General features: G+C 43.1%; 1 protein-coding gene across 1 annotated transcript in view; it reads left to right on the top strand.

Annotated features, from left to right (window-relative positions):
- The window catches only part of itga1 (integrin, alpha 1), a gene marked incomplete at its 5' end in the record, with an annotated part of 54376 nt that overhangs the window by 18570 nt on the left and 24335 nt on the right, over positions 1-11471 (top strand). The window contains one exon of the mRNA XM_084325007.1: positions 2837-2947. Within this exon, the coding sequence (XP_084181133.1) occupies positions 2837-2947 (111 nt within the window). The remainder of the gene's footprint in view (positions 1-2836; positions 2948-11471) is intronic.

Here is an 11471-nt window from a genome sequence, read left to right as displayed (position 1 = left end):
TCAGGACGTCCTACCAAAGTTCTCAATTGGTACAAAACATGTAGAGTACTGCACACATTACACCTATTTAGGCCTAAAACTAAGTTCAACTGGACATTTTAAGGAAGCAGTCAATGAGCTGAGAGGGAAAGCACGCCGGGCTTTCTATGCCATAAAAAGAAATATACAAACAGAAATACCTATTCGAATCTGATTAAAATTAATTGAATGTGTTATTGAACCAATTGCACTCTATGGCAGTGAGGTGTGGGGTCCACTTACAAAACAAGACTTTACCCAATGGGACAAACACCCCATTGAGACCCTGCATGCAGAGTTCTGTAAGATTCTCCTACATGTCCAGAGGAAAACTACAAACAATGCATGCAGGGCAGAATTAGGCCGTTACCCACTAATACTAAAAATACAAAAAAGAGCAATTAACTTTTGGACACACCTAAAACAATAAGTGACCCCCTCTCGTACCACTATCAAGCCCTGCAGTGCCAAGAGCTGAGGAGCAGCAGGAATCCCCTTACCCAGCTGGTCCTGAGACTGAGTCCACAAACCTGCTCTCTTAACACACCCCAGGAACAGAACACATCACCAATCAGAATAAATCAAATTACTACACAGCTAAAACAAAACTACATCACCTATTGGAAAACACAAACAAAAGCACAGAGCAAAATGCAGTGCTATTATTTGAGCATGGTGACTGATCAACAACTAAAAAGAACCTTGACAAAATACAGACTGAGTGAGCACAGCCTCGCTGTTGAAAAGGGAAGGCACAGGAAAACCTGGCTTCCTGCAGAGCAAAGGCTGTGCTGTCATTGCATCCTCAGTGAGCCTGAAACTGAGTTGCACTTCCTCACCAAATGTGAAAAATATAAATATATTAGAGAAACGCATTTAAAAAAAAATTGAACTAATAACAAAAGGTTTTCTTGCACTACCAGATACAGGAAAACTACCAGTCATACTAGGGGAGGACTCAACAAGCTGTGAGCTAGCAGCAGCCTATGTTGCTGCCTGCCATAGACTGAGGGACAGTGAGTGACAGTCACCTGACATGTTTATGCCGTAATATTTTATGTTCTATTTTATGATGATAATTTTTTTATGTACTATGACATTAATATGTGTTTTGTAATCCATGCTTATGTTATTAATCATTTGCTTTGGCAACATGTACAAGTTGCGTCATGCCAATAAAGCCATTTGAATTTAATTGAATTGAGAGAGAGAGAGAGAGATGGGAGACCGAGAGAGAGAGAGAGATGGGAGACAGAGAGAGAGATAGCGAGGACGACAAAGAGAGAGAGAGAGAGAGAGAGAGAGAGAGAGAAGAGAGATAGCAAGGAAGACAGAGACAGAGACCAAGAGAGAGGGAGACAGAGAGAGTGAGAGATGGGAGAGAGAGACCAAAGGAGAGAGAGAGAGATGGGGGGGGGGGGGGGGTATCTTGATACATTCCAGCAGAGTCGTCCAACAAACAGACAGACACATCACAGACAGTCCAGCACAGCTGAACCCTTGGAACACTGGTACTATATTCTCTGCTCCGTGCTGGTATGTCCTGCTGACGTAGGCTCTGATAGACACAGTGCAGAGTGCTCATACTGAGTAAAGAAGACACACATATATGAGGCAGGAAGCAAAGCAATACACTACTGTATAGGGATGTTCGATATTGGCTTTTTTACCGATATACCGATATTGTCCAACTTTTAATTTCCGATACCGATATCAACCAATACTGATATATGCGGGGTTTCCTCGCATTTCATTTCCGGGTAATTAACATTACATTATATCTTGTTGTGGAATTAACACAACATCATGCACTTTTGACAATAAATAAAATGAAATAAAAATAAAATAAATTGCTTGCCTGGGTAAATAAAGTTTAAATTTCCGATACCGATATCAACCAATACTGATATATGCGGGGTTTCCTCGCATTTCATTTCCGGGTAATTAACATTACATTATATCTTGTTGTGGAATTAACACAACATTATGCACTTTTGACAATAAATAAAATGAAATAAAAATAAAATAAATTGCTTGCCTGGGTAAATAAAGTTTAAATAAATGTAATTTTTTATTTATATTTTTTAACTGATACCGATATTTTCCGATATTACATTTTAATGCCAATATCGGTAAGCTGATAATATCGGACATCCCTAGTACTGTATGTCACTGATATTTTGGACAAGGCTATCCAAGAAGGTTTTTATTTTTGTAAAGAGTTGTTCCTCACCACCTATTCCTCTACCCCCCTCCCTCCCTCTATATATCTGTATATATCCCATACTGTACCTGCTCTTATTAGTTATACCATTGGTCAATATGACTTACTACCACCGTGTTTTATACTTGTATCACGGTACATAATAATACTGTACATACATCAGATTAGCAGATTTACTCAGTAGCTTGTTATATATATATATTCCATTTAATCGTGTGTTACACTGTATATTGTTGTGCACTTTACTCAATCAATCAATCCTCTTTATTAACAGACACAGGGTCCACAGAGTAAAAAACACACAAACATAATCAACAATAAATAAAAACATAAACCAATAGCAGCTCTACACCAGGGGGCGCTGTACCGATACTTCCAGATACAGGACTGGAACTTGATGTCACTGAGACTAGGTTGAGTCAGAAACAGGATGATCCTATTCTGAGACACATATACTGTCATCTTGCACTCTGGTTAGAGGCCAACTTCTTCTTTTAAAGAGTTGTTCCTCACCACCTCTTCCTCTACCCCCCCCCCCCCCCCCCCCCCTCTCTTCTCCTCCTCCTCCCTCCGCTTCCCTCCTCCCCTCTGCAGGCCAAGCTGGACTTCCGGGACCCCATCATGGTCTCTCTGGAGTTTGGGTTGGCTGAGGAGGACACAGGACCTGTCCTGGATGGAGAACTGCCCACTTCCATCAACAAGACTGTAAGATCACCAGCCAGTGTCTTTTTATACCCAGGCCTGGATTACTGACTGGGTGTACCAGGGAAATCCTCCTGGTGCCCCACACCACTAAAGGTTCCCAGAGCCCCAGGATTCTTGCGTTTCATTCATTTAAATTGGAATATATGCCCATGCAAGCATAACTCTCATTGAAAGGGGCCCCAATCTTTGGCCAGATATCATTTAAGCAAAGGCCCTAGAAATGAGCATTACAGCAATTATTACCTCTATTACCAGCAATGGCGCTTACTCACTCACTCACTCACTCACTCACTCACTCACTCACTCACTCACTCACTCACTCACTCACTCACTCACTCACTCACTCACTCACTCACTCACTCACTCACTCACTCACTCACTCACTCACTCACTCACTCACTCTGCCACAAGCACCAGCATCTCCACATGTGCATCACTGGCAGACTGCGCTGACTGACACAGGACACCCAGCCAGAGCTCACCGTCTCACCACCACAGTATGACAGCTCTGAACCGTGTTTATAGGTTAGCAGTAAAAAAAAAAAAACATTATGTTAAAAAAGTAAAAAAGTATTTAAATTGGCTATTGCCTATATTTGGTGATCCGAGAGGAGGAGAGAGAGAGGGCTGTGTTTTTCCATTTGGCCAATATCAATCACCCCGAGCGAACCATCTCCACACCACACTACACACTATACAACACGGACCATAGCTCCCGCCTTAAAGCCTGTGTCATGGGAATTATTAAAGGACAAACGATGAGCCGCTTACATTAATCATTCTGAGTCATTATTAATAATAATAGAAAGGTTTATTTAATAAAGACCGTTCAATGACAGCGTGGCCACGCTGCCAGACCAGTCACCCCCCCAGAGGCAGACATGTTAACCCACTAGCGTCTGACAGGGGACTGGCCTAGAGGCCTGGTCAGACATACAATTGAATACATGAAATTACGTAGAAGAAAACAAAATGGCTGGTTAGAGAAATTAATAATACGACTATGTTATGGCTAAGCCTGGAAGGAAAAACAGCTCCATCTTACAGTTCCCATGACCTTGGGTTATAGCTCTATGGCTGGTAGGAACAGCAACTTCGTTACGACTGAGAGAATGATAGAGTATCTTAAAGAGACATACACACATTAACCAGTAAATCTGGTTGGACTGAAACTCTAGCTGTATGACATGATAAAATAACAGAGACTCATAATGACATGATAATATATTCCACGACAGTTCCCTCCTCTTGAAAATTATTAATCACAATCATTTATCATTTCATAAAGATAACAAAAAATATTATCATTCAAACACAGATTATAATAACCCAGCAAAAACTATTTTTATTATCTAAAAAACAAAAGGTCCTCTGCATAGACCCCGTGTCACGTGCAAAAGAGAAGTTGTCATAACAGCAGCCATCATTAGCGTCTCTTTGCAAATGCCCAGACGGATGGTCGGAGGACTCAAGGGTACAGTGTCCAGTCTCTGGTTTTGTCAAGGCCATACTTCTCCCACCACCAAGCTGAAAAATTGAAATCACAAAAGAAAACACAGGGCAGTACCTTGCAAGATAAACTGCGCTCACGAAATATAACACTGGGTGCATTACTAGAAGACAAAAACATTCTCACAAAACTCATAGCGAAAACAGAATACACGTGACTGCATTCTCCGGGAGATAGCCAAAACAAAACAAAAACAATTTGCAGACTCCTCACAAAGAATGAAAAAAATAACTGGTTACCATTGCAATGCACAACATATTAAAAAAAAATCTCCACCTGAACCAAAGAAAGTTCATTACATCATTACCTAACATCTTTTAGGACGATACTGTAATATCTGCATGTATTGTGGTTCAAACCTAAGCATTGTGGGTAAAACTTGCCTCATCCCGGAAACGGTCTCTTCTCCCTCCCCCGGTCGCTGGTCCAAGCACCCCCCCTCTGCAGTCCATGTATGCCGTGGCTCGGTCCTGATGATCCTCCCCTCCGATGCAAGGAGCCTGTCCGGTGAATGGCTTAGACCTGCTGGAAACTGTCTCTAAGATCTTTATCTCAGGACCACTGATCCTATCAGACTGGAGTCAGCTGTCGGTTGATGGTCTTAGCGCCCCATCGTTCACTAGCCGATAGGCCCTCTGCCTCCTAGTTCTGGAGCAGATTGGGACAGCTTACTTTCACAGAAACCAGCTGTAGTCGGTCCCCCCCCTCAGGCCCTTGGTTGTGACCCTGATGGAACAGGCCTGCTAGAAACTGTCTCAGTGTCCATGCTGTAGCTGCAGAGTGGAGCTCTGGTCCAGTAGATTAGCTGGGCCAGCTTGTCTCCCCGTAATCAGCTGTAGTCGGTTCCCCCGTCAGGTTCTGGAAACCGTCTCACAGATCTGATGGTCACGGAGTACTGTCCATGTGTCACCGCTGTAACTGCAGAAGCCTGGTACAGACAGTGGTCCTCTGCGCGTCCTCCTCTTGGTCAGAGATGGGTGCCCGGACCGCAAGCAGAGTGAAGAGACCGTTCAGCGAGACCCCACCATAGAAAAAAGAAAGAAGAAAAAAAAAAACCCATCAGTACATAGCTAAATCTTTTAATAACGAATCATTCTTAGATGATATTGTTCTTTCTGATACTTATTGTTATGGGAGATTTATAATATAATATGAGCAATAACTTGTAATGTTATCAGTACATGGCTCAAACACAACTGAACACAATCACGTGCACTCCTGTGACATACGAATAAGATTAAAGAGAGAGAAAGAAAATAAAGAATTAATAATAAAAAACTGTATTCTGAAGCTGGACGAAGGTCATTCAATCACACTGTCACTCAGGGGTGACATGTTGTAGTTCTCACCTCCTTACCAGAGGACAGGTCTAAGACTGAACTGAACTTAAAGGGGAGACACTGCAGGTGAACTAATATATATCACACTGAAACTTCCCCAGTTCACTACTTACATTAAGACACTACTTTTTTTTTTTTTTTTATCACAATTGTATGTTCAAACATGCACATGAGGCCTGATCTACTTAAATATGCACTAATTTGCATATAATTCCAGGACAGAAATCTGAACATTGGATAAAGCCATTTTCAAAATTATAGCTCCATTTTGTCATTGTTATGGCAACATTCCATACTATGCCAAATCACATATGAATAGAACTGGACAAACCAAATAAACAAAAAATTAAAACCCACTCTCGCTGGCAGTGTGCTAAACATCCTGCCTCTGAACCACTCCTTCTATCGCCCTTTGCTAAGCCAACACATTTCGATCACTGTGTGTATTGAGCCCCACTGTACTTTTAAGGAGGAATTTTAAATCAATAACTTGTTCTGAGGCCAAAGTTTGAAATAAGGAATGGAAGATAGTTTTAATTCCTCACACTGATCAATTGATAAGGAATGCGCAGTTGGTAATCAGACCATGTAAACAAATGTCCGATCACCAAGTGAGAGCGATCTTTCGTTCGGCAAGACAGTTAATACACACATATGACGTGGAAGGAGCTGGAACATCACCCTGAGGATTGGCTGAAATGACTATTATGGCTGCTTTACAAGGAAAACAGAACGGATCCCATAACAATGTCACTTATGGCCTTATAGCAAGGATCAACATAGATCATAACCAAATTGTTTTGACTGGCTAATGTGTGCCTCTCTTAAAGAGAAACGCACATACTACGCTGATACCTGATGACAGCGCCCTCTCATACAATACCAAAATCTTTAAAGAGGACTGTTGTTCATCGTGCCATCAATCATTGGAATAACTGCCCACTGAACATAAGTAAATTGAATAGTAAAGTGTCTTTCAAATACCACCTAAGAATGCACTACTTAAATATGTGAGCTGATGTTGATAATGATGTCTGCCCCCCCATTATACCTGTCTCTCCCCCCAATATATATATATATATATATACACATAACATATATATATACATATATATATATACAGTGGCTTCCCCTCGCCACAATGTATAGCAAAATAAAGCGCTTTGACCCTTTTAACCTCCTTCCAGTTAAGAGTACCCTCCTCCCGTTCGGATGCACTCCTTCCCCTACTTAGATGCACCTCTCCCCGTAAGGTTTAGGCAGTCCGCTACGACGCAACAACCAGGTCCTTTCTCAGGACTGCCTTGTCCGACGTCGGCCCCTCTCCCCCAACAGAGATGCAGGTCTCCACTTCCGGCGGTAAGGTCTCCTCTCATGAACGGAAGCAGTCCCCTTATTTTACCTTCAGGTGCTCTATTGGAATGGAGACTTCAGCTCAGGCGACAGCTAATGGGGATCCTTTTCAACAATAAACCCGCCTTCTGGTTGTCATGCGACGTGTTGTCATGACAACTGCGTTTAACCTTTACACACACTTCAAAACGTTTCTCTACTGTTGCATTAAAGAGGTCACCCCTCTCCCTCGCTCTGGGCCTCCAGTACACTCTAATCTCAGATGTTCTAATGAGGAATGTCAACAAACATTCTCTCGCTGGCAGTGTGGCAATATGACTTGCTGCACAGGATAAACTAGGGATGGGCAAAAATAATCCAGATCGATTGATCACATGATGTACTCGAGTACTCGTGGAGGAAAACGCTGTACAAAATAAACTTATTTTCCGGTGTTTTAGACTTTTATTTTGAAGCCCACCGCTCCGTCTTTTCCGGTGTTCTAGACTTTTATTATGAAGCCCACCGACCGGACCGGAAGTATTGTTGTGTGATTATCACGACAGCCGCTCTGTATTCCCTTGTAAACGATAACGAACCAGAGCCGCGTTGGGAACCCTGTTGGTAAAAGCAATGACGCCTGCCGCGGACGTCAAGTTGATAAAGTTCCTATAATAACTTTACGAAACGTGTGAAGACATTTTGATCGACTTCTTTTTTTTTAGTTCATGTTATTAGATTAAGCACTTATTGTATACACATGAAGCACTAGATAGACTATTTGTTTAGTTCAATAGTTGTTCTTAAAGAAACATTCCCATCAGGCACCTCGCGGAACCCCTGTGTGCCCCGTGGTGTGCAGGCAATCTACCCGTTATGTCAGTCCTTTGACCACCCGCTTATTGTAAACAATCATGCATGCACTTGTTTTAACCCCCCTTTCTGGCCCCTCTAAACAAACAGAAAATAAAAACCCACAATATGTGGCAGACAAATCGTTTCCTCTGAACACTTTCGAGAAAAAAGCTCTGTGGAGTAGCGTATCACGCCTAATTATCGGATACAATGCCCCTATCTTATTTCTTTTCAGAAAAAACTGCAGTATGACCAGATAAGACAGTGGAAACCAATCACACGACCCCCTGACCCCCTATCTTTTGGCATCCCACGCACGGTCCAACTTCCCGCCTCCTTGTTAGGAAAACAACCAAAAAACCCAGAATCAGTGCCTAAAACCCTTTCCACTATACTCCACAGTACATTCTGCACACGCCTACAATATCGGATACAAATGTAATTCACGCCTAATTATCGGAACATACCTCTTAATTTAAAGTGTCCAGAGGAAAACCATAAAAAAGGTACCCAAAAAAAACAATACTATGTACAAATTATGTAGCCCCCAAAAATTGGTTCCTCCTGAGCACTCGGAGACAAAAAGCTCTGTAAACAGCGTACAGCCAGAACATACCCCTTAAATCCCAGTACTCAAGGAAACACAGGGGGGTTACACACATTATCCTATATTCAATACCCCACTCGCATAAGTACTTTATAGATAGAAACAAAAACCGCTTTTAAACAGAATGGCTACTTTATACATAACCGCTTTTAAACAGAATGGCCACTTTATAAATAACCGCTTCTCAACAGAATGGCTACTTTATACATAACCGCTTTTAAACAGAATGGCCTCTTTATAAATAACCGCTTTTAAACAGGATGCCCAGCTCACCGAATATCTCCCCCACGCTCCCATGGATTCTAGCCGTAGTTGGCAGCCAAACGGACGCTAGCAAGCGGTTCCTCACTCCCTTCCCATCATGTGCGGGGGAGTATTGAGGAGAAGAAAGCGCTTTCCCTGAAGCCCAAGACTTCAACCTGCCCGCATAGCGCCTCGGCTCGCGGCCAACTCGACCCCCATCGCTCTAAAATATATATTAACCTAATTAAAAAAATACCCCATAATTCTTCTCGTCGTCAACATATTTTATTATACTCGTGGTAGGCCCCCCGCACCCCGTCTATAAGGCACGAGCCTAATCCCTGCCTAATACATTCGGGACGTACCAAGATTGAGAAACTATAGAAAAACCATTGCCAGTCTACCAAGCACAGTAATACACCAATACAATGAAAAAAAATAACCACTGCAGAGCACATAGTAATATACATTTAAAAAATAGCTCTGACCGGCACCACGTTCTAATTTAGACCTCTAATTATAAATTTAAAAACAAAAAAAATGTTTTAAACAGAAATCAGAATGTCAACAGCTCACCGAGTGTTCCCTATCACGCGTCCCCAAGGTTCATGCCGGAGGTGACAGCCAAGCGGACGGCGCAGCTGGTTCTCTCCCCTCGGTGTCTCGCACGGAGGAGCCTCGAGACAGCGCTCCCCCGGAATTCCAGGATTCACCCTTTCTGCAGAGTCCGTTTGGCGGCCGACCTCGACACCCATCGGTTAAAAAAACATCTCGTCGCCATCTGTCATGGGAATTATTAAAGGACAAACGATGAGCCGCTTACATTAATCATTCTGAGTCATTATTAATAATAATAGAAAGGTTTATTTAATAAAGACCGTTCAATGACAGCGTGGCCACGCTGCCAGACCAGTCACCCCCCCAGAGGCAGACATGTTAACCCACTAGCGTCTGACAGGGGACTGGCCTAGAGGCCTGGTCAGACATACAATTGAATACATGAAATTACGTAGAAGAAAACAAAATGGCTGGTTAGAGAAATTAATAATACGACTATGTTATGGCTAAGCCTGGAAGGAAAAACAGCTCCATCTTACAGTTCCCATGACCTTGGGTTATAGCTCTATGGCTGGTAGGAACAGCAACTTCGTTACGACTGAGAGAATGATAGAGTATCTTAAAGAGACATACACACATTAACCAGTAAATCTGGTTGGACTGAAACTCTAGCTGTATGACATGATAAAATAACAGAGACTCATAATGACATGATAATATATTCCACGACACCTGCAATGCTTGGCATCTATGACATCTATGTGTCCTTGTTCTTCCTGGAGGTCCATGCCTACTAGTACGGACCCCCCGGTCATGTCTGTCCCCTGAGGCTCAAAGCACATTCTTGCCCAGGGCCCCCCTAGTGGCATAGTCCGGCCATGGTTCTACCCTATCTGGCCCCCCCTATTCATTGTTACAGTACTACTCCTGCAGTGCAAATAAAACTCCATCTTAACAAGTAATTTCATTGTATATATAGAATGATAAAACAATTTTATGTCATATAATCATGTTGAAAAGGAGATTTTAAGATTGAAATACTTGTTAAGATGGGGATGTTGGTTAAGATGGCCTCATAGCCAATCCTGCACTCAAACAGCCGATTATGTTTGAATCCTAAACAGAAACAACATTTCTGTCCGTTTTTTCCTCATAATCCTCGGGTGGCGACTGGTCTGGTGTCAGAACGGGGTTTGCTTATCGCGGGAGCAGGGCTCCACACCACCCCTTGTTACACACTACATTAGTGTCTGAAACAGCTGCTTGCCATCCTTCAGTGTTCCATCTATCACAACTACATTAGCTCTCCAACACTGGTAAGGAGGACTCCCAGAGAAACAACTCCCACTCACATACTTGTTCTGCTAAGGACTACGTTTGCCAGATATTTGTTGCACGAACCCGGGTCAGCCGCTTCGCGACGCAGCGCGTTACATGGTTAATAATAATAATAATAATAATTTAGGACCTGCTCAGAGGTCATTAATCGGCATGCATGCGATTCGTCTCTGCGATTAACCCATCCCGTCATCCTTCCCCCCCAAGGGCAGCCGGGAGCAGATAGGGCGTCAACGTGAGCCGCGCCAGGGGACCAATCCAAGTGCTCCTGTCCGTCTTCGTCAAGGACGCCACAGCGTTAGCTATCTTGTTGTTGTGCATGTTTTTCCATTGGGTTTATCTTATCGGGGGGGGGGGGGGGGGAACCCTTGCGAGCACAGGGGGAGAACATGCAAACTCCACACAGAAAGGCCCCACCGGGAGATACCCCACCTGGGTAACTGGCATCATGGAAACCTGGTCCCCAAGCGGGAATCGAACCCTGGACCTTCTTGCTGTGAGGCGACAGTGTTAACCACTACACCACCGTGCCGCTTGGGCGCTCCTGTGGGATGGAATATTAACAGGGCTGTGCAATTGAGCAGTAATGTGCAAAAAGAATGAATAGTGAAGAGTATGAACAAGTATGAAGAGTTTTTAGTGTATATACAAATATATAGTCCAGTTTACACAAGAACTCTGCTACAACACTGAACCGACGATACAAACCATGCCCCGGGTCGACTTCTGAACCGACGATAC

The sequence above is a fragment of the Notolepis coatsorum genome (genome assembly GCF_963971535.1).
Source record: "Notolepis coatsorum genome assembly, chromosome: 11".
Classification (NCBI taxonomy): domain Eukaryota; kingdom Metazoa; phylum Chordata; class Actinopteri; order Aulopiformes; family Paralepididae; genus Notolepis; species Notolepis coatsorum.
The sequence above is the reverse complement of the archived record's forward strand: the minus strand, read 5'-3'. Positions and strand labels throughout refer to the sequence as shown.